The sequence below is a fragment of the Poecilia reticulata genome, chromosome 3, assembly GCF_904066995.2.
Source record: "Poecilia reticulata chromosome 3, P_reticulata-male-v2, whole genome shotgun sequence".
NCBI classification, from domain to species: Eukaryota; Metazoa; Chordata; class Actinopteri; order Cyprinodontiformes; family Poeciliidae; genus Poecilia; species Poecilia reticulata.
The window spans coordinates 33,569,193-33,589,003 of NC_088832.1; the positions used below are offsets into that span (position 1 = coordinate 33,569,193).

Genomic DNA, 19,811 nt, shown 5'->3' on the forward strand with positions numbered 1-19,811 from the left:
AATAGAACAGAGTAGAAAAGATGAGACGAAGAAAAGTGAGAAAAAAGAGAAAAGTGAAAAGGATAAAACAGAGGAATCAGGTGAGTTGAGGCCACAAAGTGATTTTCATGTCAGATTTTCTTTGTGATTTTAAATTAACTTTAATTCAACTTGTCACATGTAGCTCTATTTTTTTTAGCTTGATTTAACTCAGTTTTATGCACTAATATCAATATTTATTGAGAATAAGGTTATATGTTGATATTGTTCATAGATTTATATACATATGCACTTTATTTTGATACTTTTGTTTTCTAACTAATAGAACAGAGTAGAAAAAATGAGACTGAGAAAAGTGAGAAAAAAGAGAAAAGTGAGAAAAAAGAGAAGGATGAAACAGAGGAATCAGGTCAGAAAGATGTCCGGTGGTTTAAGACAACAAAGTGATTATCAGCTCAGGAGATTTCCTTAATGTGATTTTAAATTAACTTTTATTGAATGTAACTTGTCAGACTCAGCTCAATCTTTTTAGCTTGATTTTAACTCATTCTTACGTAATTATCTCAATATTTGCTGACAATTATTCTATTAATTGATATCATCATAGATTTATAAATGCACTTTATTGTGATATTTTTTATTTTGCAACTAGTAGAACTTGGTAAAAGAGAGGCGGCCAAGAAAAGTGAGAAAAGTGAAAAGGATAAAACAGAGGAATCAGGTGAGAAAGATGCCAGGTGGTTTCAGTTGAGGCCACAGAATAAGGTTATGTGTTGATATTATGTACAGATTTATATGTATGCACTTTATTTTATATTTTTGTTTTCTAACTAATAGAACAGAGTAGAAAAGATGAGACTAGGAAAAGTGAGAAAAAAGAGAAAAGTGAAAAGGATAAAACGGAGGAATCAGGTGAGTTGAGGCCACAAAGTGATTTTCATGTCAGATTTTCTTTGTGATTTTAAATTAACTTTAATTCAACTCGTCACATGTAGCTCTATTTTTTGAGCTTGATTTTAAACTCAGTTTTATGCACTAATATCAATATTTATTGAGAATAAGGCTCAATAAATGTGTGTATATATATATATATCAGTGACGTGCGGTGAGGTTCTTAGCTGGTGAGGCTCTGACTTGCATAGACACCATGCATGTTATTGGACGTATGAAAATTTCGCGCATGCGTACAACGCTGCGGGGCAAAAAGACTAATCTTTTACATGTCATCCATAGCCGCGTTAACTCAGTGAAACTTAGAAATGTAGGTATTAATTTCGTGCTATGATCCACAGCAAAGGGAGCGAGAAGCACTTTCTCGCTCTGTATCCGCCAAGCTACGCGCAGACTCGTTGCCATAGCAACTGACAACAATGCCACTTACTGTTTTAGGATTTAACACCAAAACACATTCAAGAATTTTGCACACAGAACAGAACATTTAGTTTGTTGTTGTTGTAGTACGTTTTAGGTTTAATATTTTATTAATAAATAATTGCTGTGGTAGATTAGCTACCGCTTCTACTTTACTGAATTATTAAGACATACAAACTGTAGCCCACGAAACGCAGATTTCATTAAAAAAAAACTAAACAAAAACATCTTATTGCCGTCTTACCTTTACGTATTAATGCAATCCATGCACCGCTAATTCTGCACAAAAATATCCGTTCATCCAAAGCCAAGTTTATCCTCGGCATGTCTTTCCTACTCCGTCTGAGAATCAACTGTCTGGAAGTAAAACTTTCAGCTCCGGTGTTGGTCTTCCTTTAGTTATTATCTCCTGCTTCCATTGAAAATCCACTTTAGAAAACTGTTTAAGTGTAGAAATGTAGTATTTCATGTTGACGTCGGAAGTTAGGAGAAAACAAATATACCACTGTATTTTACTTATTTACTGTGTGGCTAGCTCCATGGCTAGCTCACTGTGTCTTACTCTGCTGTTGTGCGGTCACAATATCTGGGATCATGAGCGCCCCCAGCGGTGAGGCAAGAGAACTGCCTGCCTCACCTGGAGTCTGTTCTCTGCCGTTTCTTATCGCTCCTCCGCACACAAAACACGATACACACACAGTTAGTGACAAAAAACACGGTGCATTATATACATAAGCTAAATTATGGAGAATCAGTCCATATATTAAATGTTTTTAGCCATTTTATTGCCGGCGTACAGACAGGACGAACATGCTGTCATATAATGGCAGCCAGTGCAGTTAGCGAGAGGTTGCGCAATCCCAGGTGAAGCTCAGCTCGCTGCTGCCTAACCTGCTTCGCTTCTGAGCATTTGAATGGGAAAATGCAAAAAAATCCAGCGATTTTGAAGAAAAAATAATCAGAATTGGTTAAGCTAAGTAAAAAATAGGTACTTTATAGTACAAACCACAGGGTGAAAATAGCAATATAAATTATTGTATTACTATTTTTCCATGATGACAGGTGAGCCTCACCTGCCTCCCCTGACCGCACGTCGTCACTGGTTGATATTGTTCATAGATTTATATATATATGCACTTTATTTGGATACGCTTGTTTTCTAACTAATAGAACAGAGTATAAAAGATGAGACTAAGAAAAGTGAGAAAAGTGAAAAGGATAAAACGGAGGAATCAGGTGAGTTGAGGCCACAAAGTGATTTTCATGTCAGATTTCCTTAATGTGATTTTAAATTAACTGTAATTCAACTTGTCACATTTAGCTCAATTTTTTTAGCTTGATTTAAACTGTTTTATGCAATAATATCAATATCTATTGAGAATAAGGCTAAATGTTGACATTATGTATAGATTTATATGTTAACACATTTTTAGCTTGATTTTAACTCATTCTTATGTAATAATCTCAATATTTGCTGACAATTATTCTATTAATTGATGTCATCATAGATTTATAAATACGCTTTATTGTGATATTTTTTATTTTGCAACTAGTAGAACTTGGTAAAAGAGAGGCGGCCAAGAAAAGTGAGAAAAGTGAAAAGGATAAAACAGAGGAATCAGGTGAGAAAGATGCCAGGTGGTTTCAGTTGAGGCCACAGAATAAGGTTATGTGTTGATATTATGTATAGATTTATATGTATTCATTTTATTTTATATTTTTGTTTTCTAACTAATAGAACAGAGTAGAAAAGATGAAACTAAGAAAAGTGAGAAAAAAGAGAAAAGTGAGAAAAGTGAAAAGGATAAAACAGAGGAATCAGGTGAGTTGAGGCCACAAAGTGATTTTCATGTCAGATTTCCTTAATGTGATTTTAAATTAACTTTAATCCATGTAACTTGTTAGACACAGCTAAATCTTTTAGGCTTGATTTTAACTTATTTTTATGTAATTATCTCAATATTTATTGAGAGTGAGGCTAAATGTTGATATTATGAATAGATTTATATACACTTTATTCTATATTTTTGTTTTCTAACTAATAGAACAGAGTAGAAAAAATGAGACTGAGAAAAGTGAGAAAAAAGAGAAGGATGAAAAAGAGGAATCAGGTGAGAAAGATGCCAGGTGGTTTCAGTTGAGGCCACAGAGTAAGGTTATGTGTTATTATGTATAGATTTATAAGTATGCACTTTATTTTATATTTTTGTTTTCTAACTAATAGAACAGAGTAGAAAAGACGAGACTGAGAAAAGTGAGAAAAAAGAGAAAAGTGAAAAGGATAAAACAGAGGAATCAGGTGAGATGATGCCAAATGGTTTCAGTTGAGGCCACAAAGTGATTATCAATTCACTTTATTTGAAAATAACTTTTCTTAAATTCGTCACTTTTAGATAAAATTTCTTAGCTCAATTTGAACTCATTCTTATGTAATTATCTATATTTATGACAATAAGGTTATGTGTTGATATTATGTATAGATTTATGTACATCTTATATTATATTTTTGTTTTCTAACTAATAGAACAGAGTAGAAAAGATGAGAGTAGGAAAAGTGAGAAAAAAGAGAAAAGTGAAAAGGATAAAAAAGAGGAATCAGGTGAGTTGAGGCCACAAAGTGATTATCAGTTCAGGATATTTCCTTAAAGTGATTTTAAATTAACTTTTATTCATGTAACTTGTCAGACTCAGCTCAATCTTTTGAGCTTGATTTTAACTCATTCTTATGTAATTATCTCAATATTTATTGAGAGTGAGGCTAAATGTTGATATTATGAATAGATTTATATACACTTTATTTTATATTTTGTTTTCTAACTAATAGAACAGAGTAGAAAAGATGAGACTAAGAAAAAAGAGAAAAGTGAGAAAAGTGAAAAGGATAAAACGGAGGAATCAGGTAAGTTGAGTCCACAAAGTGATTTTCATATCAGATTTTCTTAATGTGATTTTAAATCAACTTTTATTCAACTTGTCACATGTAGCTCAATTTTTTAGTTTGATTTAAACTCAGTTTTATGCAACAATATCAATATTTATTGAGAATAAGGTTATATGTTGATATTGTTCATAGACTTATGCACTTTATTTTTATATTTTTGTTTTCTAACTAATAGAACAGAGTAGAAAAGACGAGACTGAGAAAAGTGAGAAAAAAGAGAAAAGTGAGAAAAGTGAAAAGGAAGAAACGGAGGAATCAGGTGAGAAAGTTGCCAGGTTAATAATTTTCATGTCAGGAGAGTTTGCATTATTTTAACTTCAGCTTTTATTGTGAAATCCAGATTTAAAACGTATTGGTTGTTTATCAGCTTGTTTTCTTAGGCTTTATATCAAATCCAGTTATTACTTACAGCATATTTTTTTATAATCAGAAGATGGTGGAAATGCTGAAGATGGAAACAGAAAGAACGAGAGTGCACCAGAAGATGAAGATGCTGGTGAGCTATAATAGACAGAACAGTGACGCCATTCTTGCCCGTTTGTATGTGGAGTTATTGAAGACATAACAACAGAACAAGTGCCCATATTGGAAGGTTTTCTGAAATATTTGGGAGAGTGGAGGGCAGCAGAAAATCCAGATGATTCGTTCATAATCCACAGGTGAGAGACGGGTGAGAACAGGTAAATTAAATCATTCTTCTGCAAAGCAGTTACAGGAGTCCTTTGCCACCAGGGGGCAGTGTGGGCAAACCGGTGCACTAAAACTACTTGGATTATTTTATATTTCCTGGGGTTTTTGTGCCTTTTATCATAATTTAAAATGCAGTTAAAAGTAGTAGATTATTTTTATTTTGACCTACCAACTGGAGCTAATTACTGTCAACTGCTATTAAGTTGTTCTTGTATCTTATCACCCTTATAGTAAGTATTTGTAATTCTCTGCAAATCATTTTTTTTTAAATTAATGATACAATGTTATTTGAAATCTTTGGGTTCGTGCTGTTACTTGAAAGCCTTGAAAATGCAATTAGGTGTTTTCAGGGCTTGGAAAGTGCTGGATTTCTCTATAAAGTCCTTATTCCGGCTGTGCAGGGTTGTAATAATCTAATGTTTGATTAAAACCCTAAATTTGAAAAGCATTATTTTCAGTTGAAACCAGATATGTTCATGCACACAATAAAAAGACAAATTTTTTCTTGCTGTCTGCAGTTAAATCAGACTGAACCAAACTTTTTCATGCCTTTGTGTCTCCCTATGCAAACTGACTGACAGTGCTACACAATACGTAAGGAAACATCAACTTTTAAAATGTTTTTTACTCACTAGTCGATAATTACATCCAATTAGCAGAAATAAAATGTACTTTATTTCTTTGGGTTGTTTTGGGTTTTAAATATTTAATGTGGCTCAGTGAGTTATAACTGAGAAACGGTTTCTTGCCCTGTTGCAGTTTTGGACTTTACCCAGACTCTATCGTTTTCCCGCTTTCCTCTTCATCCCCAAACAAACATCTCTAAAGTTGTTCCTCTGCACTTTCTTCTCTAGATTCTTCTCTTTGCTGTCGCTAATCTTAATTTTGATTAAGATTAGGATTCTGTGTAATCCTCAATGACTCCTTTTTTATTTGGCAGTTCCTTTAGCTGACTGGTGAAACTGGGTTTATTATTGTCTCAGTGTTTTGGTGGGGATGTTGTTTTCCACGCAGAAGTTTATATAGTCCGTTACACTCTCTGTAATTTATTTAACATTATTTAACTTTATTTTCATAATTTTGACTTCTTTTGTACGATAACAATTTCGTATTATTATTAATTTTTCTTCTTGCATTATTCTGATTTATGGTGATGCGACTTTCCGTAATATTTGGACTTTAATTATGCATCATTGCTTTTTTCCCCCACATTATTTCTACTTTATTCTTATAATATTATGACTTAATGTTGTATGACTTTATTCTTAAATTAATATGATTTTTTTTCAACTTACTGTCATGCAACTTTATTCGGATAATATGGTAACTTAATTTTTCCTGACTTTTTTTCTCACGTAACTTTATTTCCGTCTGTTTTGTTCTTACCAAGCCTCTAAAGCTCATAGGAAATATGATGGAAAACTACATTTTATGTCCTCATGTTATTTTTGTCTGATATTAAAATTATGCTCTGAAATATTTAAGCCTGACAAGAAAAGTAAGAAAGATGAATATAAAATAAAGCAGTCAGTTGTCTTATTGTTGAGCTGTTGTGATTTTTAATCCTTGTTAGGCTAAACCTTTACTTTCTTGTATTCCTTTAAATTTGGTCTTGATCAGTTGTTCTCCAAGCTTTTTGGAGTCTGGATCTTTAGGTCTAAATCTGACATATTGCCCAGCCCAACACCTTCCACCATCTTCCTCCACTCGCAGACAGATTTGTGAAGACATCTGGACTCCATTTGTGCATGTATTTGTCAGACGTGCTTCAAAAAAGGAGAAAACATAAAGATCCAAATAAATTCCCATTAAACCATTTGCTGAGCAGTGCCTGCAGTGCCGCGGTTGTCCTGTAGGTGTCAGTGTGGGACTGTGCCGACTCGCCTCCATCCTCCTGATTGTCTCACCGTTGGTCTTTGTCATCCATCTTGTTGCACCTCGTTTTCAGGAATGAAAGGAATCAAACTAGTTCAGCCGGTTCTTCCACATTTTAAAGAGTTAGTGCATGTTTTTCTTTAGCAACTTATTCAGAACACCTGAGTGTCGTCGTTTGGCTCGTCTTGGTTCGACTTTACCTGTGTGGAGGAAAGCAGAGGCTTGAATTTTCTTTATTTTTTCGTTGTTTATTCTTTGAGTGTTAATGGTTTCATGTCACCTCCTCATCTGAAGATGTTCCATTGACAGCCACGAGTGAAACATCTTCAAACATTCTGCATGTTTTACCTGAAACCAGGACATCCTTCTGATTCTCGAACCACTCATTCGTTTAGGCTCATTTATTTTTCCCCGAGCACATTAGGGAAGCCCAGGGAATTACACAACATGATACATGTGAGCTGTTTTGGTTCATGGTGACTCTAGTGAATTTTTTATTTATTTTTTTTATTTCCTCAGAGTTGTTGTCTATGCCGGCAGTAAAACGATTTTCTGTGTCGTTTGCAAAGCATCCGACTAATGGTACGTCTGCTTCTTTCAAGTATTTTTCCACTGCACCTCCCTTTGTCTCGCATGCCTTCAAACTTTGTTTTTTTTCTACTTTGGATATTTTTTTTATTCCACATGGCCCTCCAGCATTTTCAGGTTTCCATTATTTTGTTGATTTTTTTTTTTTTTTACCAATTTTTTCTTTAATTCATTCGCTTTGGACTCTTATTTTTCTAACACTGACATTCTCTGTCTAACCAGGGTTCCCACTAATCCTTCATTTTAAGCCTTATGAATAAATGCTGGGAATGTCAGCATATTTTCCAAAGGTTGTTGCAGAACAATTTTAATGTAACTGGTAACATTTTACTAACCGTCTATGCAGAAATCCTCCTGTTGCTCATTCTTGCTGTAACTGGGAACGTTTTTCCCGCCTGGTTGTTGTTAGTTCCGTTTTACGGTTTCCCATGGCTCCTGAGGCATGAACCAGGATTATTTAAGGTGTTTTTACACCTGGATAAACTCGGTTTGATTGGGAACCAGAGTTGCAACATTTCTTACATTTCCAACTGCTGTGGTTCTCCTTCTCTCTGCTCTGAGTCAAACCAACCAAACTACTTGAGCAACCCGTTCCCCTCCTCTCCTCTGGGGGGCGCTGCATCAAGAACCATTGAAGGAAACGACACAAAGAAGACACTGAGTGCAACTTCCTTCTTCAGGAAATGTAAACAAAAATGGAGTGGCATCAGATTTTAGCTGTTGGAGGATTTTTCTTTTGTCTTTGGCTCAGTATCACGAGTCATTTCTCCCGCCAGCGCTAGCTTAGTGCATTTGTTTTGGTTGTCTTTACCCAGAATGCCCTGCGCTGTAGTCTCTCTCCTACTTTTGGAACGGTCTCCGGTCCGCTTGGCGTTCACGTTTGCACCAGAGTTCACTTCAGTCAAACCCAGACCGAGGTTCGTAGGTGGATTGGAGTTCGCATTCAAACGAACCGGAGTTTGATTAAAGTGAACTGGGCTGGTTAATGTGTTTTCTGTTGGACTAACGCATATAAATAATGGAGTAAGGTATGTTTTTTTAAGACAGGCCAATTAATGGTGGTGTTGTCACGCAGCTGGTTAAAATGGCAGGTTTGGAGGAACCTGCCAACATGGTTCCTAATAATGGAGCAGAGCACAAAATGATTAAAATTAGTCATTTTGTAGAAATGAGCCAGTCTTTGAGTTTAAGCAGAATTAGGTTTTCTGTGTCTGGAGGTGATGTTTGCCGCGAACAGGTGCTGAAATACATTTAATCCCCCTGAAATGCAACACATTTTGACTTCAAACTAAACACTAATAGTTATTACAGGACTCTACTTCACAGAAGATTGTTGCATCAACACAAAAATGTATTAATTTAGACAAACTAACACGCATGCTTTGCAAGAAGACACAGAGTTTTGTGCTACTTTTGCCGCTTTGCTTTGTTGATTTTTGGCTTCAGTAATAATCGTTATTTGAAGAACCTTCCAAGCTCTTTTTTTGACTGAGGCAAAATTTGAATTGCAAACTCTAGTAGTTTGTTGTGCATCCATGTGAAAACACAGGAAAATCGTCTGTGGAGCCGATTTCATGGGCGAACATGTGCAAGGTTGGGATGATCAGTGACCAAGGTGTTGTTGTTTTTGGAGATTTTTAGCCTAGCATTGCTTTAGCCGTGCTCAGGATGCTTTTTCAAAATTTTTATGTTGTTTATTACCACAGTATCGCCCCCTAGTTGTGCAGCTTAGATGTTGCATGCATGTCCAGGCATTTAATGTAGCATATAATAGGCTGCTCAGCTAAAAATCAGCTAACATTATCATTAGTTTATTAAAAATTTAACTCGAACTCTGAAAAGTGTGAAGAAAATATACGATTCCAGTTGAATAGCTAAATTAATATTTAGCTATTTGATATTTAGCCTCAAATCTAAATATTTAGGTAATATGCAAATTCATTTGCCAATAACTGGAAGTCCACTTCCAAAATAAAAGCCGCTAGTTTGGCAGTTCCAGTTATTCAGAAGAGATTTGCATATTAGCCTAGTATGGAAATCTTAGCTAAGATTTGCTAATATTGACTCAGAGCTAAAAATTAGATAGAAGCTAAATATACAGCTTCGAGCTAATATTTAAACTAAATATTTAGTACAAACTGAATGCCTAGTTTGAAGCTAAATATTTAACTTCAAAACTTCAGATTTAAATATTTAGATTGCCACTTCTGGTTATTGGCAAGTGAATTTATATATTAGTTAAATATCCAGCTCTGAGCTAAATATTAGCTTCAAACTAAATGTTTAGTTAGTTAGAAAAATATTTAGTTTAGAGCTAAATGTTTAGCTTCAGATCTAAATATTTAGTTGACAATGAAAGTCATTTGCCAATAACTGGAAGTTGCCTGCCACCATAAAAGGCGGTTTTATTTTGGTAGTCCACTTTCGGTTATTGTCAAGTTAATTGGATTATTAGCTAAATATTAGGTGGAAGCCAAATAGTTAGCTTTGCTAATTAAATATTTAGTTTGATATTTATTCAATTCAAAAATACACAATTGATCCCAAAGGAAAATTAAATGTTGTTGTAACTCATATAAATTTAAACAAATCAATTAAATATGTAAATAACTAAATGAATAGCAATAGCGTTTTGAAAAATTGACCCCCATTTTTTTTCTCTTATGATCGGCTAAAAGCCAAGACATTGCTGCCATGTCACTTTATACAGTAAATTTTGGCATTTGAAGAAAATTATCTTTGTTTTTACAGCTTTAGTGTAACTTTTTCTTTCTGTCATTTGAAAACACATTTCATAAATTTTTTATTGTATCTTGATTAGGGCTGAAACGATTCCTCGAGTGATTCGAGTACCTCGATTATTAAAATTCCTCGAGGAAAATTGACCTGCCTCGAAGCTTCGTTAATTTATGTTTTATCATTTAGCGCACCGTGTTTCAGCCGGAACATTATTTGCGTTGCGCGGAGCTCTGACTTCCGCCTCTGAGTTGTTGACGGAAGCTACGTGTTGGCGGCATAACGTCCAATCTTCAAGTTCGGCCCGCGGGGATTTTACTGATTGGTGATAATTCCGGGTTTTCATCGTTTTTGTGGGACCAATAAACATCCTTAAAATGACCGGCGCGATGCCGGGAGTTCGGCAGCCTTTCTGCTCCGGAGCTGCTGGTTGAACGGCGGGAAGAAGCTGAGGAGGATTTCTACAAGTGAGCGGAGAGACTGAACACGGCTGAGGGTTGATGCTTACAGGGTAAGAGCAGCTTTACGGACGAACCGCACAATAAACGTATATCATCCCGGTCTGAACAAACGGGAGGCGGAACATGGCGGGTAGATGAGTTTCTGAACGGAGGAGCCGTAAATATCCCGTTTTGCTCCCCCGGTCTACAAAAAAGTAACTGGTAGGGAAGCTCAAATGTGAAAAAAATAGACTGATGTTGATATCCGATAGTAACACTGGTGTTATGGAAGATTTACCAATATTTTATTTCATAATTGTTTTTATCCGATTACTCGATTAATCGTAAGAAAAATCTATAGATTACTCGATTACTAAAATAATCGTTTACAACAGCCCTAATCTTGATACAGAATAAAACATGCATTAACTTTGATGTGTTGGTCCATTCTGGTAAAATCTTATAAAAATACGTAAAACAAATAAAAATTTGAATAATTTCTTCACTGTTTCCTTGATTTTAAATCAAAGTTGTTAGTCATGAACCTCAGGTGGGAACCCTGTTTTACATCCTGCATAAACCTGTTGCCATCGCCTGATCAGCCATTGTTCAGCAGCGTGTGTGTGTGTGTGTTTGCATGTAATCACACACACTTGTTTCCATTAGGCCTGTCGCAATAAATCAATTGCATGATGAATTAAAATGAGCTCAATAATTTCCATTGGCGTGATTTCTCGTTTTTCTGTCAGAAACTGGATGATAAAAGTTTTCAGTCTGCTGCTTTGGTCTGAACTGAACCTTTTTTGAAGAACAGTTTTGTATGCAGAGATATTATTATTCATTTAATTTGATGTTTTTGTTTATGTTGGACATTTAATGTTTATTGATCTCTTTCTTACATTTTTATTATGCTCATTATATTACTTGAAAATGGTCTCAGAACTACAATATCATCGTTTATTGCAATAACTTGTGGGACAGTTTATCATCCAGCAGAATGTATTGTGACAGGCCTAGTTGCCATGACGATTTAAAGCAACATGCCAGGATTTAACCCTTCTCCTCTGCCCTCTGCCCCGACCGGCTGAATCTGTAATCCTCAGACAGGGGAAGGGTTAAAGGTCATCCCGTTTGCTCTTCTCATGCTTCTCTGTGTTGTTGCTTTGGGAAAATCCAGATTTCAGAGCAGAAAGGTGCAACTATGTCCTCTAATTCATGCTCCTCTTGGTAGTTTCTTGGTTCCGCTCGGCGGATTGGAGACTGTTGTTCGTTTTTAGAGTAATTGCCGTATTAAATTTTTTTTTTGGTGGTTTTGTGAGTTGTTTAGTGCCTGTGCAGCTGATAAACCCTGAAATTGTCCTGTTGTCACTGACGTGTCCTTCACCGCAGGGACACAAGACGACTCGTCCACCGTAGCATCGTCTGCGTCCCTCTTGTGCAGTTGGACAGGTACAGCCCTGACCGGTTCTGCTGCTGGTTTGTGCTGGTATTAACACGTCCACGGGCCGTGTGTCATTAACCGGGTGGCGTCAGGCAGTGTGTTGATGTTTTAACAACCCTGGGGGAAGTTTGGGCTTCACTGGTTCCCGTAGCTGCTGCTGCTGCTGCTGCTGTGTCTCTTGCTCCTTCGCGGTTCTCGTTGTCCGTCGTCGGGCCGCCCGGTTCTGTCCAGCGGCTGCAGAGGAGCAACGTGTCGTTTTCTGTGCCTTGCCTCCAGCTTCACTGACACGCTGGGCGCTTCACCGGATGATTTGCTGCTTCTTCTGATTGTTGGCTGTTGCTGCCGTTCGTGAGAGCAAATCCCTCACACACACGGTGCACCACACTAAGGTTGGGCGATGTGCAACGCTTTTCCAACCGACATCCAGCCGTACAGCAAATGACAGCGGCCGACATGTTCACACACAAGACATTTGGGCTTTTTATTTGGATGGAACAATTTAAATGGACATAAAAGTCCAGAAATTTATCAAGAAGTTGCCAAAAAAATCCAATGGATAAAAGATATAAACAATAGGCAAAGTACTGAAAATAGGGATGCACCGATCACTGCCAATGCTGATTTGAAGGTGAAAAGTGAATATTGATTCAAAATGTGTTTTAAACACAGACATAAATGTGCTGAATTACACATTTATTTGATAACTGCACAGTTTTAAACACACCAACAGCTTCTCAAGGTTGGTCAAATGGGTAAGAACAACTTTTTACAGTGAAATTAAGAGTAGAACGGCCAATGTAACATAAAGAGTGGCGTTCCCCGAGCACAGAATTAGACTGCATAGATCCGCCCTCATGGATCAGGCACATCGTCATGATTCCCAATCTAGATTTTATTTATTTTTCTCAATATTGGGACACAATCACCAGGCGCTGCAGCTCCATCAACCAGCTCTGAAAAGCTTTTTACCACCAGAAATTCAACTAAATGCCGTTAAAAACTGTGTAAAATAATTAAAAATGGTTAAAAACTATTAAATGCCATTAAATAGAAAATGTGTTGAAATCGTTTGATTTCACAAGTTGCTGAAAAACGAGCGCATTTTCTGAACTCGTCTTCAGCACCGCCTGGTGAAATCTGCACATCAGTGAATCCAGATGACGGAAACATGATTGTTTTTCTTATCACAGTTTTTCTGAGTTTTGTCCAGAAGAAATAGTTGTTTCCTTTTTTCCTGTCTAGTTTCCATACATATTTATTTTGAACTTTCCAAATTGGTCAAAAACGGTCTTAAAACTAAAGGTAACATTTCTGAAAAGTAGTCGTGACGTTACAGTTTGAGACGGGTCATCAAGCTCCGCTGCCGTTTCCAATCTGAGCTACTACAACCGATTCCAGACCAAAAGCAACCAATCAGAGCGAGGAGGCGGGTCTTAGTGCTGTCAGTCACAGTGTTTGTGGCGCTGCTCATTCTCCCCACCCTTCGCCCCATTGCTCTCTGCTGCGCTGCAGCTAGCACAGCCTGTTGTGAAGGCTAAAGCTAGTTAGCATAGCCACGGCGGATAAATGGTTCTTCTTCAGCGGCGAGTTGTTTGCTGCCAGTAGGACATTTAGCAGCGCGTACGTGCAATCGGTGCATCCCTAAAAACGCGCAGAACATTCACTGCAGCTCTCCAGGAAGAAACACTGAGGAAAAAAAGCAGAAATAAAATGTTTTATCATACAAATGTCAAAATCCTTTTGGTGAGGAGTTTTTACGATAACCAGCTGCTTCCCGTGGATAAATTCGCCCAACCTTGCACACGCCTCCTTCCTCCTGTCTCATCTGTCGTACCTCAGACCTTCTCTCCCCCCTGAGCATCAAACCTTGTGTATCCTCTGTTCCCCCCACTGCTCTGTCCACTCGCTCTCCCTCTTCTTCCTCAGAGCCCGTGGAGGAACACCATGTGGCCCAGTTGTTGAGGTTTTTATCCACCGACCTCAGCTCGGGCCGCCGCCAGCTCTCTCTGGACCACGCTCTGGCCCACCACCTCCACCAGTGCTCCTACCACCTGCGCCTCTTCCGAAACTGGCTCATCTCCGGCCAGGACCCCCTAGAGTGCCTCCACGGTCAGCCCCAGGCCCCGCCCCGCCTCCTCCTGCTCCCCCGGCCTCTGATTAACCTCTGGTTTCGTTGGGACTGTGCTTGCTCTGTGGTTGACCCCCGTTGCTTTGCCTCCTGGTGTTTCTGCATGCCTGCCTGTTTCTGCTGCCGGCTGCGGCGGCCTGAGCCGCAAGTCTCAGCAAACTCAGCTCTGCCGCCATTTTACCACTCAAATTGCTGGTTTTACCATAATCGCCTTGAAAATGCTGAGATTAATAATTTCTCGAAATGAGGAAACTTTACAACCATTTTATCTTCTGTAAATACCAAATATGCAGAAATTTCCATCTGAGGATTAAATATTTTCACTCAGACTATAAAAATATATATTTTATATTAAAAAGTTATATTTTATTATATTGAAATTATACCAAATTATGTGATATTAAACTGTTAAATTATGTTACATGAAATAATATTTTAGGAAATTATGTTAATTATAATAAATGATTTGACCCAAACATGACTATTAATGTATATTATGTTAAATTATGATATTAAATGGTTATATTATATTTTATTTTATATGAATTTAAATCAATATATGTCATATTAAAATGTTAAATTGTATTATGTGAAATTATATAAACCGTTATATAAAATTTCAGTTATATTAGGTTGAATTGTGACATTTGTATAAAATTATTATACAGTGTTAAATTGTTATATGAAATTAGTTTAGATTACATTTTATAAAACAGATTATATATTAAATTACTACATTATGCTGCATTGTATTAAATTGTTATTTTGTTATATGACAACTAAGTAGTCAGTTGTTTCATGTTTCAAATTGTGTTAATATATAAAGTTTTGTTATATTATTAAATTATATTATGTTAAATTGTTATTATATTTACAAAATTTAATATTATGTTAAAATAAATATTTTATTTTTACAAAAAATATTTAAATTATTTTTACTTTTATATATGAAATTATATTCGATTAAATGATTATTAAATTGTTATTCTACATGATATTAAATTATTATATTGCATTATAGTATATAATATAAAATTATTTTATATTTTAAAATATACTTTTATGTTATTAACTTGTTATATTAAGTTGTTATACTAGATTATATTTTGTTAGGTTATATAAATTCCAAATATGCAAATATGGTGGTTAGAATTTCCTTAAATATCATTAATTATAGTTTTGATCTAAATCTGACCATTATGAATAATATATAACATTAAACAAGCTAATTTAATAGAAATAAAATGTTTGTACTTTCCGTCTCTTTGATGATTTATTTAGATTTAATCAGCTAAATTCAGGTTGATTTATTTATAAAATGTAATTTAACAAGGATTGTATTAACCGGATTAGTTTTGTAGTGCAACCAAACTGTGGCGTAAATATTATCCATTTGACTGGAATCTTCAAATTTTCCTCAAATTGCATCTAAAACCGTCTGAAAAATATTTATTCCTCCACATTTTCTTGATTCTTTTCAAGTTTTTAAAGGTTTTGTTTGGACTTTTTTACTTATTTCTGTTCGAGCGCCAGACAGATTTTGCTACTCTGCGTAACTGGAACCAAAGAATCGTTCAAGGATGCAGAAACTAGCAAAAGTATTCACACCCTTTGATTATTTTTCCTATTTTGTGACCTTTCAGCCAGACACTTGGGTGGATTTTATAGAAAGCGGAGGGTTTTCTTTCTAAATAAAAGCCTTAGACGGTTGCTGTGCATTTATACTTAGCCCCCATTATTCTGGTACGCATAAATAAAACCCAGAGAATCCTGTGAGCCTCCGTATGAATCCGGAGATGTTCACTGTGGTTTATTTTCCTTCCTTGTTTGTTTATGTTGACTGCGGATCCAAACATTCGTCTCCAAACGGTTCCAAACAAACTCTGCAGCGGTTTCGTTTATGGTGTGCTAGCTGTACGCTGGGTTTGAGCCAAATGGCTTTCCGTAGCCAGCTATGTGCTGCATTGTGGGATGCAGTGAAATAAAACTTTGTAAAATAAAATAAGTTTAGAGCAGGGTTAGGACAACAAGATCCCATTTTTCTTCTTAATTCACTTAATTAGTGTTATGCATTACTTTTGTTTCCTTGTTGCAACGTAACAAAATGTGAGAATCTTCAAAGGGGAATGAATACTTTTATGAACGTCTGTAAGGAGCCTCCTAAACTCCAGGATGAGTCCAGATTCCTCCTGACCTGATGCTCATATAGGAAGAAGGTGTGTGATCCTCACAAATAGCCGTTTCTTCATCTCAACATTTCGCCAGCTCGGCTCTTCTCTGATTTAATTTCTTCCAAATAATGTTGATTTTGGTTGATGTGTTGGCTTCACAGAAGTTACTTGTTTTACCCGAAACCAGTAATGAGCGCCGCTAACTAAAACGATAGTTGTGCTAAACTCTAAAGCATTTTTCATAGATGTTCGCTCTGCTAACGCTAAAGCACTACACCGACACTGTATTTGACTAAAACTAACGCTACAGCACAATCCATACAGTGTTTATCAAAAGCTAATGCTAAAGCACTATAGCAGCACTGTATTTAGCAGAAGCTAACATTAAAGCACTATAACTATATTGTATTTAGCTTAAGCTAATGCTAAAGCGCTATAACAGCACAGTATTTAGCTGAAGTTAACATTAAAGCACTATAACTATATTGTATTTAGCTTAGGCTAATGCTAAAGCGCTATAGCAGCACTGTATTTAGCAGAAGCTAACATTAAAGCACTATAACTATATTGTATTTAGCTTAAGCTAATGCTAAAGCGCTATAGCAGCACTGTATTTAGCAGAAGCTAACATTAAAGCACTATAACTATATTGTATTTAGCTTAAGCTAATGCTAAAGCGCTATAGCAGCACTGTATTTAGCAGAAGCTAACATTAAAGCACTATAACTATATTGTATTTAGCTTAAGCTAATGCTAAAGCGCTATAGCAGCACTGTATGTAGCAGAAGCTAACATTAAAGCACTATAACTATATTGTATTTAGCTTAAGCTAATGCTTAAGCACTATAGCAACATACTAGTGGATGCTAAACATAAAGAGCTACATCAACATGGTATTTACTGGAAGCTATTGTCAAAATTACACCAATATTGTATTTAGCAGTAACTAATGTTGATGCGTTTACTTCAGTTCCCTTATAAACTGTATTTATATTTACATATTGTTCTCAATCATCTGTGTTTTGTTTTTATTCCTGTGTAGTTCTTTTTTTTTTTCCCCAAATCACTTTTTAATAAAGTGATTTGGGGAAAAGAGGAAACAAAAATGATGTGTAAACAGTATACACCCACTTCAAAATAAGAGCATGGATATAAACGTCCGACTTGGTCAATAACCAAAACTTCCAACACAAATGTCAAACCTTATTTCACTAAAAGTTTACAAAACATCCAAGTAAGTTGGCGCTTGAGAATTTATTCATGTACAGGAAGATAAGTGCTCTAAACGTTTTCAAATTTAGCTAAAGCGTAAAACAAAAAATTAGCTCAGCTATTAGCGCCTTAGCAGAAGATGGCTGAATAGCAGACAGCAGGAATACCGATCCAACATTGGGACTAGCATAACAAAAGGACCCACATTCAGGTCTAAAGAAGCTTAATAAATGAACAGATACTGTGTCTTTATGTCAAAGCAGACTCATGAAGTAAAACAATCAACTTTCAGATTCGGATTGATCTAAATCTGGAGTGTTTGTTGCTAATTTCAGTTTTGTTTTGAGCATTTTGGTACTTTTTCACTCAAACTTTTATTTACGTAGTTTATTTTCCTCATAATGTTGAATTTTATGCAACATAAAGAAAAGGTGGAGTGTAAAAATCGTCGTCTATTGTGAGCATGTTGGCACACAGTGCGTAGCGTCATACTGCAGCGGGTTGTGCTTTACGGATGCAAACATGCCTGAATGACGGCGCACGAGTCTGCAAGTTCCCAGTCCGGATTCAGACAGGAACCGGACCTACAGCTCGGCGCTTTGGCTCCTCTGTCCTGACCCTAACCAGCATGCGACTCCTGCTTGTTTGCTGTCTCTGTGGCGAACACCGGCCTAGTCAAAGCACCGTCCTCTCAGGTTGTTCCGGCTGCGGTTTGATGAACGGCTCTGGTTGTGAACTAACCGGCTTGGGGAGCGTGTTGTCAGAGGAACAGGGACTCAGAGAAACGGTGGATGTTTATGTTTTTTTTTTTTTAGGTTTTTGGTTGGGCGGGGGCTTAGAGGAACCTGCTTGCTTTTGCAAACATATGGAGACCCGTTAGTTGTGTCCCGTTTTCCGGGCGTTCGGCATGGTTTTTTTGCAACTTGCCTGTGTGGAATCGAACAGAACGGGACGGCTGGAGATCGCAGACCAATAGACAGGTTCCCTTCAGCACCATGTCGGGGGGGTTTTGGGTGGGAGTCGCCGGGCCTTTTGGTGACGGACGTCACCGTTTTCCTGCAGTGTCGGGGTTTAAGCTGATGCGCCCGCGGGTGCCATGTGTCTCCTCTGCCGCAGGCTTCGACGGCTGCTCCATGGTGCCCTCCATCTACCCGCTGGAGACGCTGCACAACTCGCTGTCGCTCAGGCAGGTCAACGAGTTCCTCACCAGAGTCTGCGAGAGCGCCGGGGATACGCACACCAGGACCTCCAGAGGTCAGGAAACCTCGCCGTTCTTTTCAAAAACAGTAGCAGTAACTTCCTTCAGTTTAATTTGCTCTTTGTGTTCCCCCCCCCCCCCCGCAGCTCTGTCGGCCATGTTGGGCGCTCACAATCAGCCGTCGGTGGACGCTTACATCCCTCAGAGGATCCTGTCGTCCACCATGACGGTTAAATCTCGCACCGACAAACCTCCATGGTGTGAGTGTCAACACCTCCTTCAGAACCATTTTCAATGTTTATTATGCATCACATAAAATTATCTCTTACAACAAACACTTCAGTCTCCACCAATCAGGCTGTTTTGGCTGGTTTCTGATACCAGTTTTAGCTTATTACAGTTTCTCTTAAAGGTGACCTACAGTGTCTCATTGAACAGGTTATACAAAACATGTTCATTGCATTTTTTTCACGTAATCATTCTTAGATGATGAGATTTTAGTCTGCTCTGTTCTGCCTATATCGAGCTGTTTTAGGGCGTCTGTCACTTTAAATCCTAGTAAGCTGCTTCTGGCCACGCCCCCAAACGGTTTGGTTGGTTTGACACAGCGCAGAGCGACGGTAAACAGTGCATGTGTCTCCAAAGAGAGAAGTAAACCTTTCAGTTTGAATATTGCTTAAAGGGGCGGTATCATGTAAAATGTACTTTTTTAAAATCTTTTCATCATGTCTTAATGTTATTTCCTCATCAGAAACAGACTTGGAGTGTTGCTTTAATTCTTTCATGCATGTTTGAGAAATCCTTTAATCTCCATGGCAACCATTCAGTGTGAAAAAAAGCCTCGGTGGGCCTAGCCCCGCCTTCGAGGACAAAGCTCCTCCTCCACTCAGCTCCTTCAGACTAGCCAGCAGCAATTGGCAAACACTGAGGAGATACTTCTCTGGTAAAAATGTTGCTAAAGGTTTAATAAAGGTGGAAACAGCAGGAGCTTCTTAAAGAGACAGTATCAACATTTTTCTACCATCTGATCATAGCTTCTTG

The 19,811-nt window shown here is 37.2% G+C and overlaps 1 protein-coding gene across 3 annotated transcripts in view; it reads left to right on the top strand.

Moving 5' to 3' along the window:
• The window catches only part of ppip5k1a (diphosphoinositol pentakisphosphate kinase 1a), a 58,804-nt gene that overhangs the window by 35,914 nt on the left and 3,079 nt on the right, over positions 1 to 19,811 (top strand). The window contains exons 49-65 of one of the 3 annotated variants that reach the window (XM_081605529.1): positions 6 to 80; positions 305 to 388; positions 632 to 700; positions 817 to 891; positions 2,521 to 2,586; positions 2,904 to 2,972; positions 3,089 to 3,172; positions 3,396 to 3,461; positions 3,575 to 3,649; positions 3,875 to 3,949; positions 4,175 to 4,249; positions 4,467 to 4,550; positions 4,722 to 4,787; positions 12,010 to 12,069; positions 13,988 to 14,170; positions 18,689 to 18,826; positions 18,917 to 19,030. In XM_081605529.1, the coding sequence (XP_081461655.1) occupies positions 6 to 80; positions 305 to 388; positions 632 to 700; positions 817 to 891; positions 2,521 to 2,586; positions 2,904 to 2,972; positions 3,089 to 3,172; positions 3,396 to 3,461; positions 3,575 to 3,649; positions 3,875 to 3,949; positions 4,175 to 4,249; positions 4,467 to 4,550; positions 4,722 to 4,787; positions 12,010 to 12,069; positions 13,988 to 14,170; positions 18,689 to 18,826; positions 18,917 to 19,030 (1,458 nt within the window). The remainder of the gene's footprint in view (positions 1 to 5; positions 81 to 304; positions 389 to 631; positions 701 to 816; positions 892 to 2,520; positions 2,587 to 2,903; positions 2,973 to 3,088; positions 3,173 to 3,395; positions 3,462 to 3,574; positions 3,650 to 3,874; positions 3,950 to 4,174; positions 4,250 to 4,466; positions 4,551 to 4,721; positions 4,788 to 12,009; positions 12,070 to 13,987; positions 14,171 to 18,688; positions 18,827 to 18,916; positions 19,031 to 19,811) is intronic. The other 2 variants (XM_081605530.1, XM_081605531.1) reach the window with 2 other exon arrangements.